General features: G+C 49.0%; 1 protein-coding gene across 1 annotated transcript in view; it reads left to right on the top strand.

Annotated features, from left to right (window-relative positions):
* The first annotated feature begins 699 nt into the window (after nucleotides 1–699).
* Nucleotides 700–15915, top strand: part of LBP (lipopolysaccharide binding protein) — a 31197-nt gene continuing 15981 nt past the window's right edge. The window contains exons 1-5 of the mRNA XM_025399601.1: nucleotides 700–978; nucleotides 4209–4323; nucleotides 5491–5619; nucleotides 9198–9353; nucleotides 10254–10317. Coding sequence (XP_025255386.1) covers nucleotides 855–978; nucleotides 4209–4323; nucleotides 5491–5619; nucleotides 9198–9353; nucleotides 10254–10317 — 588 coding nt within the window. The 5' untranslated portion in view covers nucleotides 700–854. The remainder of the gene's footprint in view (nucleotides 979–4208; nucleotides 4324–5490; nucleotides 5620–9197; nucleotides 9354–10253; nucleotides 10318–15915) is intronic.

Raw genomic sequence — 15915 nt, 5'->3', positions numbered from 1 at the left:
TGGTGCCATTGGAAACGGATGCCTCATGAGACCCCTTTCCTTGCCAAGAAATACCTTTATTTCTGCAGCCTCACTTTAAAGTGTGTGTCATAATTCATTTAACCAATGACATTCTATTGGATACATGAGGTTGGGTCTCACTTCTCCTGTTTCACACAGCATAGCAATGGTATCTTAGAGCAGTGATTTACTGGCACACTGACGCAATTATGTGCTTAGGGGCAAGTCCTTGAAATTGAATTCCTGGGTCACAGGGCATGTAGCTGTTTAAACATTTGCCAATTGCCTTCCAGAAAATTTTATCACCAGCAAGGTTTGAGAGAGGCTGTTTTCCCATGGGGGAAAACATTTATTTTTTAAATAAACAGAGCTGGTATATTTAAAAAAAAAGAGAGAGAGAGAGAGAGTTTGGATGGCGCCAGACGTGGCTTCACTCTCAACCCTGCTGTCTGCTGGGTGTAAGATCTTAGGGGGACTATGTGGCTTCTTTGAGCCTCAGTTTCCTCATCTGCAAAACCAAGATTTCCTAGCTGAGCTCTTAAGAGACTGACAGAGATGAGGCAAGACGAATGGTGATGAATGTGGATCTTTCTGTGGGGAGGGTGGACAGGGATGATCATAGAAGCCAGGCTTCCTCATCCACTGATCTGGGCAGTGAAAACTGGCTTCTAAGTATGACCTTATGACTTCAGTGATGTCGCAAGCAGGTTCCAGTCCCTGTGCCTCCCCTTCCCGCTCCCAGGAGCCCACCCACCCTCAGGAACTGCCCCCAGCCATCAGACCTTGGCCACTTAAGGGACCTGGGCCCAGTCCACAGCTGGGACAGTCCCAGCCCACTGCACTGGGAATCTAGGATGGGGGCCTTGGCCGGGGCCCTGCCGTCCATACTGCTGGCATTGCTGCTCACGTCCACCCCAGAGGCTCTGGGTGCCAACCCCGGCCTGGTCGCCAGGATCACCGACAAGGGACTGGAGTATGGTAAGAAGCCACGTCTGCTTGCTGGACTTGGCAAACCCAGGCCCCAGGCTGCTCTGCGTGCAGTGGGGACAGGGAGTGGGGACACAGACCAGACCCTCTCCCTGGGGCAGTGCCACCTTCTGGGTCAGGCAGCTCTGGCTCCGATTCTGGCCTCACCGCTCACCAGCTGAGTGCCCTGGGCACGTTATTTGTGGTATTTGTCCACCACCAGCCAACAACACAGCTTTGCGTGCAAGTGATTGATTTGGGAAATGATTCCAGGAAACACTGTAGGGAATCGGTACTAAGATGAGGAAGGGAGAGCAGCCAGGAGAGAGTGTGCGATTAAACCAGCCACCACCTCTGACGATGGGAACCACCCAGCTGGGAAAATTCTGCATAAAGTTTGGAAACACATGCCTCTGAACTAGAAGTCAGAATTGTGGTCACCTCTAGAAGCAGGCAGAGACCCTGAAGGGCATGAGGGAGGGAAGCCTGCCGGGGTACTAGAAGGTGCCATATCTTGATCCAGGTGGTGATCACAGGGCTGTATAAACATTAAAAGCCAGGCATGGTGGCTCACACCTGTAATCCCAGCACTTTGGGAGGCCGAGGCGGGCAGATCACAAGGTCAGGAGATCAAGACCATCCTGACTAATACAGTGAAACTCCATCTCTATTAAAAATAAAAATAAAAATAAATTAGCCAGGCGTGGTGGCGGGCACCTGTAGTCCCAGCTACTCGAGAGGCTGAGGCAGGAGAATGGCGTGAACCCAGGAGGTGGAGCTTGCAGTGAGCTGAGATTGCGCCACTGCACTCCAGGCTGGGTGACAGAGCAAGACTCCGTCTCAAAAAAAAAAATAAAATAAACAAAATAAACATTAAAAATTATTTAGCGATACCTTTAAAATTTGTGCCCGTTAGGTACTTTATGTATATTATTCCTCAGTTTTAAAGAATGGGCAGGCCAGGCGCAGTGGCTCACACCTATAATCCCAACACTTTGGGAGGCCGAGGTGGGTGAATAGCTTGAGGCCAGGAGTTCAAGGCAAGCCTGGCCAACATGGTGAAACCTCGCCTCTACTAAAAATACAAAAATTAGCCAGTCATGGTGACGGGCACCTGTAATCCCAGCTACTTGGGAGGCTGAGGCAGGAGAATCGCTTGAACCTGGGAGGCAGAGGTTGTGGTGAGCCGAGATCATGCTACTGCGTTGCAGCCTGGGCAACAGAGGGAGACCGTCTCAAAAAAATAAATAAATAAAAATAAAACAAAGAATGAGCAAAAGTAGGAATATTTCTTTTAAAATGTTGAAACAAAGCCTCCAGACTATCCAGGTGGCAAAGGAACTGGGATATTTATACACCACAGTGATTAATTGAGGGTTTCTGGGCCGGGGGTTTGTCAGCGCCCCAGCACTTCTGTTGCATGTACCTGCTTTCTGCAGTTCCAGGACAAAGAGCCTCAGGACATACAGGCTCAGGGAGGCAGACACTGGCAGCTGGGAGTCAACTGTCACTTACTGGAAAGACTCAAGGATATGGACAGGCACCGACCACCTGTCTTCTCACATTCCTAGAGCCTGAATTGCCTTACCTATTAAATGAGATAACAACATTCCCTTAAGTAGGGTTGTTGGGAGCCCAGAGTGGCTCGAGGCAGGGAAAGGGAAATCAGGGAAGGATTCTAGGATAAAGTAAAATGGAAAAGACAGTGGGAATTACCCAGGGACAAGGGGTAGTGTTCCAGGCGGAGGGACCCCAACATGGGCGTTTGCTAGAGGGAGAAGAGCAAATTGGAAAGAGGTGAAAGGGGAGGCCGCTGGTCATCTGCGTACCCATGCCTGCCTTGGGGGCAGAAACCTGGGTCCCTCAGATCTCGGAACAGTGGGACCTGGTAACTGCTACTTGCATTGAAACCGTAAATCAGGAGAGTTTGTCTTTTGTTCCTTTGCACTGTGCACACACAGCATGTTTATGTAACCTGTCCTCTGAGGTTGGGCATTTTAGTCCTTTCCTTTTTTATTTTTATTTATTTATTTATTTATATTTATTTTTATTTTTTTGAAACGGGATCTCACTCTGTCACCAGGCTGGAGTGCAATGGCACAATCTCAGCTCACTGCAACCTCCAACTCCCTGGTTCAAATGATTATCTTGTCTCAGCCTCCCGAGTAGCTGGAATTACAGGCACGAGCCACCACACCCAGCAAATTTTTGTATTTTTAATAGAGACAGGGTTTCACCATGTGGGCCAGGATGGTCTCGATGATCTGCCTGCCTCAGCCTCTCAAAGTCCTGGGATTACAGGCGTGAGCCACTGCACCCGGCCCCTTTCCATATTTTTAATAATATAAACCCTGTTTGCTGTTCCAGGCATTTACTGAGTGCCTGCTGTATGCCAGGCACAAGTTAGGAATGCTTGTTATCCTCCCAGCCCTCTTCTTGCTTTGCAGTTTCTATGCCAACCCAATGAGGAAAGTTTTGTTTTGTTTTGTTTTGTTTTTTGTTTTGTTTGAGACGAAGTCTCACTCTGTCACCCAGGCTGGAGTGCAGTGGTGCGATCTTGGCTCACTGCAATTTCTGCCTTCTGGGTTCAAGCGATTCTCCTGCCTCAGCCTCCCGAGTAGCTGGGACTACAGGCGTGTGCGACCACACCAGGCTAATTTTTGTATTTTTTAGTAGAGATGGAGTTTCACCATATCCGCCGGGCTGGTCTCGAACTCCTGACCTCAGGTGATCCCCCGCCTCAGCCTCCCAAAGTGCTGGGATTACAGGCGTGAGCCACCACACCCAGCACATGTATTGTTGTCATTGCTCTTTGACAGATGAACAAAGTGAAGGTTGTTTGGGGACTTTGTCAAAGTCACCCAGCTAGAAAGATGCCCCCTTTCTCTAGCCCCCAAATCCTTCCAATTTCTTCTACAAGGCCAGATGCCATGGAGGACAAGGAGGAGGACCACCTGTCCAAGCGCACCGCACTTTTGCCCTCAGGGAGTTGTTGGCAAAGGCATTCCATTTCCTTGTCAGTAAAATGGGTATGAACCTAACAATGCCACAGAAATGCAGGGACGCCTCTGAATGTCCCTCACGCTACCTGGCACGCAGAGGGGCTCATATCCTGTCAGTGTACTTAATGCTAATAACGATGTTGGCCTCTCTCTTCAGGGCAGGTGGGAGCCACCGTAGGGTTTAGAGAAGGGGAGGAGGCAGGCAGATCAAGCTGACTCCCAGCTATTTCCTGTCCACAGCGGCCCAGGAGGGGCTATTGGCTCTGCAGAGTGAGCTGCTCAGGATCACGCTGCCTGACTTCACCGGGGACGTCAGGATCCCCCACGCCGGCCGTGGGAGCTATGAGTTCCGCAGGTGGGGCTCTCCCTTCTGCTGGGGCTCTGAGGTGGCTGGAGCTGGCTGTGAGGGCGAATTGGAGAGTGAGGAAGAGAGAGCCTCAGGATTGGGCTGCGGAGGGACCTCTTTGGGGCAGACAGTGGGATAGTTCCCTGAAGAGTTCAGAAGGAAATTCTGGGAAGGAATTGAGTTCCTCCACTCATTCATGCAGCAAATATTAAGGAAGACCTTAATATCTGGCTGTGTGACCTGAGCCTCGGTTTCCTTACCTGTAAAATGGGGTTTATCTGCTTCCTCCTTCAGAGTGCTAATCCAAGATCCAATCTGGCCACCGGATATAGTTTGGAAGAGAAGATAGACCTTACACTTTAAATCTAGTAGCCCAATGGTTAGAGCTGAAGTTTGTACTTGGGGGAGTCAGGGAAGGCTTCCCAGAGAAGATGGCATTTGAGCCAAGACTTCAAAAGATCACTAGACTTGAGCAGTTGATACTTTAAAATGGCGTCAACTGCTTTTCGAGGGCTGGGCAGTGAAGAAAGTACAATCAGGCCCGTAGCACATTGTACCCCTCCCCGCTCACTGCTATTGAGTGTTTCCTTCATTCCTGCCGTCTTTTATTCAGTCCATCAGCAAACATCTATTGAGCACCTACTATGTGCCAGGCAAATAAAACAGAACTTGACCATTCTTTTCTCACTGTTGGCAACCTTGCTGACCCTTTTGGGTATTCTCTTAAGGCTGCCACCATATTCCCTGAATCTGTTTCCCGCCTAGCTGGATGTATTGGGAGAGGGGAGGGTTAGCAGGAGCTGCGAACCCAAAAAGATATGTCTACGGACCTCCTGAGGATGCCACCTGGGGTCATTAGATTCATGGTTTCTGATGCTGACTGCAAAACTGCAGGTAATTGCATCCCTTCCTCGAGGTTCTATTTCCCCTTCTGTGGAAAGGAAACAAGAACAGTCCTGACCCCCTCAGTGTGGCCCAGATGGCATGAAGAATGTAATGTGCTTAGCATGGACACATGGTCGGTGCCTGGGACACACCTGGTGCTCACCTGGAGCAGATCCTGCTGGTCTAGTCCCCACTGTGGAGAGGGGAGGCCTGCAAAGGTGGGAGCAAGGTCCCTGGTGAGGCTGGGTCCAGGCCCAGGGCTGACAACTCCTTCCGTGTCTCTCCCTTCAGCCTGAATATTCACAGCTGTGAGCTGCGTCACTCTGCACTGAGGCCTGTCCCCAGCCAGGGCCTGAGTCTCAGCATCTCCGACTCCTTCATCCGGGTCCAGGGCAGGTGGAAGGTGCGCAAGTCATTCTTGTAAGTTGGCCCTGCTCCCAGGCCCTGGAGCTCTTGGCCTTGGCCTTCGCCCCATCCTTCTTAGGTCCAAGGTGTTCCTAGCTCATCAGAAAGGCCACGTGGTGGACAGATGGAGTCCAAGCCCAGAGGTGGCCTGGGGATTGAGTCCTGGCTCTTGGATATGAGTGTCTTTCCCTCTCTGAGTCTCTACTTCCTCATCTCCCAAGGGGGACGGGCCTGCTTCCTTAATGGAGTCACCGGAGGGCTAAGTGCGATAATATCATGTCTCCTTGGTTTGCTTCCCACAGAAGCAGACCTTAGGGCAAGAATTCCAGTGCAATACTTTATCCTGGAAGTGATCTGAGGAAATCCACAGGGGAAGTGAGGAAGGGAAGGGACGGAAGTCAACCTGGTGGGCAAGTGAAGCTCTGTCTAGCTGGGGGACGGGGACAGCGGAGAACACGCCTCTGAGTTACTCCAGCCCCACCCTGTCACCCCTTCCTCCTGTTTGTCATTGGCCAAAGGCTGCTTCCAGGGGCTCTGGCTCTCAGGCACTTTGAACAGATCTCTGACCTCAGAGGCACTTGGATGGAAGGGTATTCGTGTGCTAGGGCTGCCATAACACACATAGACCGGGTGGCTTAAGCAGAAATGTGTTTTCTCACAGTTCTGGAGGTGGGGGCCAAGGTCAAGGTTTTGGCAGGCCTGGTTTCTTCTGAGGCCACTCTCCTTGGCTTGCAGATGGTTGCCCTTTGGCAATTGTTCTCATGTGGTCTTCCCTTTGTGCTTAAGAAATCCCATTTCTGAGGCCATGCACATTGGCTCACTCGTGTAATCCCAGCACTTTGGAAGGCTAAGGTGGGAAGATCACTTGAGGTCAGGAGTTCGAGACCAGCCTGGCCAACATGGCGAAACTCAGTCTCTACTAAAAATAAAAAATAAATTAAAATTTTAAAAACTAGCCAGGTGTGGTGGCAGGTACCTGTAATCCCAATTCAATTACTCAGGAGGCTGAGACAGAAGAATCCTTTGAACCCTGGAGGCAGAGGTTGCAGTGAGCTGAGATCACACCACTGCACTCCAGCCTGGGGGACAGAGCTAGACTTCATCTCTTAAAAAACAAAAAAAGAAAAAAAAAGAAAAGAAACCCCATTTCTCTCTGTATGTCCTAATCTCTTTTTTTTTGAGACGGAATCTCGCTCTGTCGCCCAGGCTGGAGTGCAGTGGCTGGATCTCAGCTCACTGCAAGCTCCGCCTCCCGGGTTTACGCCATTCTCCTGCCTCAGCCTTCCAAGTAGCTGGGACTACAGGCGCCCACCACCTCGCCCGGCTAGTTTTTTGTAACTTTTTTTAGTAGAGACGGGGTTTCACCGTGTTAGCCAGGATGGTCTCGATCTCCTGACCTCGTGATCCACCCGTCTCGGCCTCCCAAAGTGCTGGGATTACAGGCTTGAGCCACCGTGCCTGGCCCTAATCTCTTTTTATAAAGACACTAGGCAGATTGGATTAGGGCCCACCCTAATGGGCTCATTTAAATGTAATCACCTCTTCAAGGGGCCTATCTGCAAATACTGTGACATTCTCAGGTACTGGGGATCAGAGTTTCAACATTTGAATTTGGGAGGCAGGTGGTGACACAGAGCAGCCCATAACAGAAGGAGCAGCCCAAATATGGGTGACATGGCCATATTCATACTTCAGATCTGCACTGCCCAAAATAGTAGCCACCTGCCATGCCTTTACTGAGTACTTGAAAAGTGCCTGGTACAGGTTGAGATCTACTCTAAGTATGCAACACTGGATTTGAAGATTTAGTATTTAAAAAAACAAAACAACAACAACAACAACAACAACAACAACAACAAAAACACTGGCCGAGCGTGGTGGCTCATGCCTGTAATCCCAGGACTTTGGGAGGCTGAGGCAGGTGGATCATTGGAGGTCAGGAGTTCGAGTCCACACTGGTCAACATGGTGAAACCCCATCTCTACTAAAAATACAAAAATTAGCTGGACATAGCTGTGCACACCTGTAATCTCAGCTACTTGGGAGGATGAGGCAGGAGAATCACTTTAGCCTGGGAAGTGGAGGTTGTGGTGAGCCAAGATCGCACCACTGCACTCCAGTCTGGGCAAGAGAATGAGACCCTGTCTCAAAATAAATAAATAAATAAATAAATCTCATTAATAATGTTTATACTGATTACATGTTGAAATGATACCATGTATTACTAAAACCAATCTCAGCTCTTTCTTTTTATCTTTTTAATGTATCTTCTGGAAAATTTAAAATTACATGTGTGGCTCACATTCTATTGCTTTAGAAAGATGCCCGGTTTATATGTCACCTACACACGCACATTCTTTCTAGTTCCATGAAAGGAACCGGCCACACTCTCCTACCCTGTCTTTTGTCAGTGAAATATCTTAAATATCTCTTTATATGGGCATATGATGATCTACCTCATTTTTTTTTCACTTTTTTGAATGTGCTTTTAAAAATTGATATGAAATTCACAGAACATAAAATTGATTATTTGAAAGTATACCTTCAGTGGCATTTATTACATTCACAATATTGTGCAACATCCACCCTTATCTAACTCCAAAACATTTTCATCATCCCAAGAGAAAACTCCTTACCCATTAAACAATCATTCCCCATTTCCCTTCCCCCAGCTCCAGACAACCACCATTGGGGTTGGAGACCCCTGAAATAGACCACATTTTGACCCATTGTTTTCAAAGTCTGCATAACATGGGTGCCTACAACTTATTCAACCTGTCGCTGCTGGTGGACATGTCGGTTGCTTCCTTTTTTTTTTTTCTACTGCCCATGACGCTTCAGTGAGCTGTCCCACACCTCACATATATCTTGGCAGGAAGAGCCAGAGGATAAAGGCTTAGAAGTTAAATTACTGGGCCAAAGAGTATGTGTGTTAGAACGAGGAGCGATCTCACTGATTTGTGTTTCAGAAAGCTTGAGCCAATGTGCTCTCCCAGCCACGTGTCTGGGACTTCTGTTTACTCGTACATTCAATAGCATTGGGTATTAAAACTTCAAAAGTTGTTTTGAATCTGATAGGTGAGAACTGGTGTCATTGCTATTTTCATTTTTAATGACTTTTATATGCTTATTTTACACTGCATTTCCTGTTCATATCTTTTTTTTTCCTTTTGAGTTGTTTTTCCTTTCCTTGTTAATTTGTATTGGCTTGCTCTTTGTATATTAAGGAAATTAGCTCATATATTAAGGAAATTGGCTCTTTGGATGTCTCATACTGCAATTTTGTTTTTTACTTTACATACGGCTTTTTTTTTGGTCCACTGAAGTTTTAGTTTTCTATGCCGACAAGTTTATTAAGGATTTCCTTTATGGCTTATGAGTCTTGGATCTTGCCTAGAAAGGCCTTCGTCCAGCCCTGACTGTAAATACTGGATCCGGGTTTTCTTCTAGATCTTTTATGGCTGTATTTGTTATTCTTAAATCTCTGCTCAGTTCCATCTATTTGGAGGTAAGAACTGAGACTTCTATTTTCCCCACAAATGGTGGCAGACCCTGGTCTAGGAACCAATCGTGGCTTCTCTTATCTCCTCCAGGAAACTACAAGGCTCCTTTGATGTGAGTGTCAAGGGCATCAGCATTTCAGTCAACCTTCTGTTGGGCAGCGAGTCCTCAGGGAGGCCCACAGTTACTGCCTCCAGCTGCAGCAGCGACATCGATGACGTGGAGGTGGACATGTCGGGAGACTTGGGGTAGGTCTCCATCGGGGCACTGCCAGCTGGACTCCTGGTTGCAGCTCCTGGCCAATCCGGCGCTCAGCCTGGCCTCTGATAATTGTAATGATCCAGGTGGCTTGCACAGGCACTTGAAGATCATTCTCTGGGGAACGATGTTGAGATGAACAGACTCAAGCCAGGAATATTGGTGCATCATTGTCATTAAAAAAATAAACTTCCATTTATTTGGAAGTTTATTTATTTGGAAGTTTATTTCCAATCTGGCTATTGGAGGAACACAGAAACTTTGGTTAAAGGAGAGTTTGCAAAAAATATACAAGTCCTTGGATGAGTCATTTCATCTCTTCTAGTCTCCGTTTCCTTGATTAGAAAAGTGGTGGCTCACGCCTGTAATCCTAGCAATTTGAGAGGCCAAGGCAGAAAATCACTTGAGCTCAGGAATTCAAGACCAGCCTGGGCAACATGGTAACACCTGTCTCCACAAAAAATACAAACATTAGCCAGACGCGATGGCACATGCCTGTAGTCTCAGCTACTTCAGGGGCTGAGTTGGGAGGATGGCTTGAGGCCAGGCGACAGAGGTCACAGTGAGCTGAGATTGTGCCACTGCACTCCAGCCTGGGTGACAGAGTGAGATCCTGTCCCTCGCCCCCTCCCAAAAAAGAAGAGAAAAATGTGGATTCTCAAGCCGCTTCCCCAAATCTACTGAATGTGATCATGCGATGATTGGGGTGCCACAGGCGCTGGGAAGCCAGACACACCGAATCAGGCTGGATGTACTGGGACACAGCAGGGCGCCAGGAGGGGGTGGAGAGGGCTCCCTTTGTGGACTGGCCTGGCCAGGGACCCGGGCCCAGCTTTCCCAGGAACCCAGCCGTCCCCAAGTTCAGTGGCAGGCTGTGCTTCTCTCCGCAGGTGGCTGTTGAATCTCTTCCACAACCAGATCGAATCCAAGTTCCAGAAAGTACTGAAGAGCAGGGTAAGAAGGTCCAAGCTTCTGGCCTCCCCCGAGCTTGGCGAGGGCTGAATGGAAGACCTCACTGACCGCTGGCCCTGGACCAGGCCATGGGGGCTGGTTTGGATGTACTTGGGCCCAAGGCTGAGGGAGGACAAATCATTTGCCCAGGTCATGGAGCTGTTGTGGGGCACGCTGGGGGCAAAGCTCCAAGTCCATTCAGTCAGGGCAGAAAATGGTCAACTTCTTGGCCAAGAGTTAAACAGCAGGGGCTAAGCAGAGACTCCAGCCCCTCTCTCTGCTCAGCCTTGCTCAGTGTCCCACACTGCCCTGCATTCCACCAAGGTCCCAAAGGAAACCATTCCTCGGGTGCCTGCAGGAGACCAGGCAGGAAAGCTCAGCGAGGGCGTGGGCCAGGTGGGAACTGGGCAAGCTCGTGGGCACCAGCCCTGGATGGGGAGGCAGCAACACTGTCAGACTGGCCTGTTAAAAAAGAATATGTGAAATCTTCGGAGTTTGTCATCTTTAACTAAATCAAAAAGATGTTGTGTTAACTTTCAGTTCCTCTAAACACTCATTCATCCCAAAATCCCATTTCTGAGATACTAGCCAAAGGGTATCTGTAGCAATGACTGTGGGAAAGGAGAAAGTGATGAAGGAAGAAAGGGAAAAATACACACAAACACACACACACCCCACACCCCCCACACACTCCCCCTTCCACCCACCACACACCATACACACACTCTACACACACACACCCCACACACCACACCCCCACACACACCACACACACACCCTACACACTCCCCCTTCCACCACACACACACCATACACACACTGTACATACACACACCCCACACCCCCACACCCCCACACCCCACCCACACCCCCCACCCCCACCCACCACCCCCCCACCCTCTCCCCCCACACACACCTGCCACATACTCCCCTACACACACCCCACACACACCCACATACCACACCCTCCACATACCCACACATACCCACACACACATCCCCACACTCACACCCCACACACACACCACCCTTCACATACCACAACCCCACCCACGTCCCACACACCCCCACACACACCCTACACACACCCTCCCACACACACTTAACACACCACATCCCCCTACACACATCTCCACACACACCACACACCCCACACACACACCCTCCCANTCACACACCACACCTCCCCCAACACACACCCCCACACACCCTCACACATGTACCACACCCCACACAAACACACACACCCCACATACCACACACACACCCTACACACACACCCCTGCACACACACCACACACACAAACACACCACACACACACACCCCCACACGCACACACCACAGACACCACACACATCCTACACACACAAACACACCACCCACACACACCACACACACACCACACACACATGCACACACACCCCCACCCCCCAAGTCTGTAGGTCCAACCTCTGGTTTGGCTTTGAGTGCCCCCTCGTGGTTGAAGCAGGAACTGCAGGCAAACCCTGCACTTTGGATGTGGCCAGTTGTGCTGTTTCTTTTCTGGTTCTGGGTCCCTGGGATTAAGTGACCTTAAGAAATATGCCAACCTACTCAGGCACCCTGTTGCCATATTGCTGTCCCTAACAATAGTAATGTAGTACAATTATAATTATCATAGTAATCACGTACCAGGATAATTATTGTTTTGATAAATGAATATAATTAATGCTGTACAGAATATATTATTGTATAACTATTCTGATTTATAACAAAAATGGCTGCTATTTCTTGAGGCTGTGGCCAGGGATAACAAGCTCAGCACTTCATGTGCACAGTCCCATTGGATTCTTCTTTTTTGAGACAAGAGTCTCACTCTGCTGCCCAGGCTGGAGTGCAGTGGCACGACCTTGGCTCACTGCAACCTCCACCTCCCGGGTTCAAGCAATTCTTCTGCCTCAGCCTCCTGAGTAGCTGGGACCACGGGCACGTGCCACCACACCCAGTTAGTTTGTTGTATTTTCACTAGAGACAGGGCTTCACCATATTGGCCAGGCTGGTCTTGAACTCCTGACCTCGTGATCCACCCACCTCAGTGTCCCAAAGTGCTGGGATTTCAAGTGTGAGCCACCACACCCAACCAGTCCCATTGGATCTTAACCTCAACCTTGGAAGGAGGCGCCATTTTCCACATGGACAGAAGAGGCTGAGGGGTGGAGTAGCTTTCCCAGTGTCACCTTGCTGGTGAGAGGCTGAATCAGGAATGGAGCTTCCTAGGATGTGGAGCAGCTCATATCAAACACCTTCTGGGGCTGGGTATCTTGGGAAAGATGGAGATCTTACCTGACCCCTGATCCTTAGAGATCTGCAAATTCTCTTCCTTCCGGAAAAACTAAGAGCGTGGTGCAGGCCTTTCTAATTCCCCACTCGGGGTGGGATGTGGCACCTGGACCAGCAGGGCTAAGGAGAACAAGCGCTCACAAATGCTTGCTCTCTGGGTGATGTATACTCACTACCTCATTCCCCAGCTTCCCAAAATATTACCAGAAAGGGGTCCCGATCCGGAACCTCAAGAGAGGATTCTTGGATTTCGTGCAAGAAAGAATTTGGGGTGAGTTCATAAAGTGAAAGCAAGTTTATTAGAGAAGTAACAACAGAAAAGAATGGCTACTCCACAGGCGGAGCAGCCGCATGGCCACTCAGCTGCGCATACTTGTGGTTATTTCTTGAGTCCATGCTAAACAAGGAGTGGATTATTCATGAGTTTTCCTGGAAAGGGGCGAGGACTTCCCAGAACTGAGGGTTCCTTCCCCTTTTAGACCATCTAGGGTAACTTCTGGACGTTGCCATGGCATTTGTAAACTGTCATGGCGCTGGTGGTCATGTCTTTTAGCATGCCAATGCATTTTAATTAACATATAATGAGCGGTGAGGACGACCAGAGGGCATCTTGGTTTTGGTTGGTTTGGCCAGCTTCTTTACCGCCTCCTGTTTTATCAGCAGGGTCTTTATGACCTGTATCTTGTGATACCAGTCCTGCTGACCTCCTAGCTCATCCTGTGACTAAGAATGCCTGACCTGGGAACGCAGCCCAGCAGGTCTCAGTCTCATTTTGCCCCTGTTCAAGATGGAGTCACTCTAGTTTGAACACCACTGACAAAAACACCCTGGGAAGCACTTGGCTTTGCCATTGTATCTTGTGGGTAAGAACCAAAAAGCAGAGAGAGGTTCTGCAAAGGTCAAACAACCACTGGGGACTGGGCAGGATTTGAACCCAAGTTTACCTGGCTCTCCTGCTGCACCCCTAACCACTACCCCAGCTGCCTCCCCAGGAGGCCCTGCTGTGTGTCTGTGACTCAGGCATCCCATGCCTCCCCTGCCCAGTCCTTTGGGTCCCTAGAGACTGGGGCATCCAGGTTCCAGGCTTTTGGGATGGTCTAATGGGCTGTTGTCTGAAGGAAAGGCAAGAAAGGAGCGGTCTTCAGGGAGATGGGTGGAGTTTCTTGGTTCCCTTGCAATCAACCACGAACATTCCTCACCACACTTGACCTTGCTTTCTGGCAGTTCCTCGCTGCTAAACTCCTCTCCCAGAAAGTGGAGCAGTTGCAAAGAGAGGTTAAGATATAGCCTTTTGCCTTCCCAGCCCCCAGCATCGCCCTTCCATCAGCAACCCAGTGCCTGATGGATGGTGCCTGCTCACCCTTTAGCACAGAAGCCATCTGTGACCCCTGCACTAGGCCAGGGCCCTGCATGTCCCTCTCCTTCACTGTATATGTGGATTTGTTGAACAATAGGTGGTAGCTGGCTGACAACAAGAGCTGTTTAAAGTGAGGACTTTCTCATCGCACATAAAGAAAATATTGACGTATGAACCCAAATGTTTTAATGGTGGAGTTTCCGACAGCGTCTCCAATGCCCCCTCTTCAAGCTGTGTCAGTGAATGACCACAGATTTTCTTTGAAAATGGTCTCTTGATTGACATTGCCCTTGGTCTTTCCTGCATAAAACATTAACCTGCTACAAATTCCATCCCAGGTTTCTTTAACCACAGTGAGAATTTAAAGATACTTGCAAAGCCGTCCCAGTGTAGAATCCTTCTTGATCTTTATGATTTTTTTTTCCTCCTAAGATTTTCTGTTGTCTGGTCCAAATTTAACCATGTTTTTAGAGGGTTTTTTTTTTTTAAAGCACCTCCACTTTCCAGAGGATTTATCTTAGGTTTTCATAGAAAGAACACTTTTAGCTGGGGCCAGGCATAGTGGCTCATGCCTGTAATCCCAGCACTTTGGGAGGCCGAGGGGGGTGGATCATTTGAGGTCAGGAGTTCCAGACCAGCTTGGCCAACAAGGTGAGATCCTGTCTCTACCAAAAATACAAAAATTAGCAGGGTGTGGTGCACATGCCTGTAATCCCAGCTACTTAGGAAGCTGAGGTAGGAGAGTCACTTGAACCTGGAAGGCGGAAGTTGCGGTGAGCTGAGATTGTGCCATTGCACTCTAGCCTGGATAACAGAGCGAGACTGTGTCTCAAAAAAAAAAAAAAAAAAACCTTTTTCCTCAATGATATTGCATTAGTGTACATAATAAATAATTCGAGTGATTACAAAAGCAAGTACAGCAAACAGGTGGTAGGCTTTCATGTGGGCCCCAGTAGGGCTCAGTTGGACTTTTCAAAGTCTATCCCAAGGCCGCATAATAAATAATTCGGGTGATTACAGTGGCAAGAACAGCAAACAAGTTTGGAAATGCACATTTCCTTCTCTTGAGAAGCAGGCCGCACAACTGGTGGCAACTGTGTGGGAGTAACCTACAGACCCCAGCATTCAGTCTTCCAGGAGTACCAGCGGGAATGGGGGATACTGATCAATCCAGCCAATCTGTTCAGGATGACCATGAAGAACTATCTTTGGCTGGGCACGGTGGCTCACGCCTGTAATCCCAGCACTTTGGGAGGCCAAGGCGGGTGGATCACCTGAGGTCAGGAGTTCAAGACCACTCTGGCCAACATGGTGAAACCCCGTCTTCACTAAATATATAACAATTAGCTGGGCATGGTGGTGAGCGCCTGTAATCCCAGCTACTCGGGAGGCTGAGGCAGGAGAATCACTTGAACCTGGAAGGCAGGGGTTGCAGTGAACCGAAATCGCGCCACTGCACTCCAGCCTGGGTGATAAAAGTGAACCTCCGTCTCAAAAAAAAAAAAAAAAAAAAGAACTATCTATATTAACTGTATGCTTATTTGTGTGACTATTTCTAGTTAGTGTCTAGTTCTGCTATTAAACTCTAAATCTGGAGAGGCCAGGACCTCCCAAAGGAAAACTTGGTGACGGTGGAGTTTCAGGCACTGTCTCCAGCCGGCGCCCTCCTCAGGCTGGGTCAGTGACTCCCTAGCTCAGGTGTCCAGCCTTGGGACAGACTGAAAAGTCCAATTGGACCGTAGTGGAGTCCACATGGGAGCCTACATATTTTTATTGTTTCTATTTCCTTGGTACCTGGCTCATGACAAGCACTTATAAATATTTGTAAACCAATGATCACTGAGCATACATGTGGAATAATGTGACTGCAGTGATGGGCATGGGGCCAGACCAAAGCTGGGGAACACACTCAGGCATTCTCTTT

The sequence above is a fragment of the Theropithecus gelada genome, chromosome 10 (genome assembly GCF_003255815.1).
Source record: "Theropithecus gelada isolate Dixy chromosome 10, Tgel_1.0, whole genome shotgun sequence".
Taxonomy (NCBI): Eukaryota; Metazoa; Chordata; class Mammalia; order Primates; family Cercopithecidae; genus Theropithecus; species Theropithecus gelada.
Note: the sequence above shows the minus strand (reverse complement) of the source record. Positions and strands in the feature narration are given on the sequence as shown.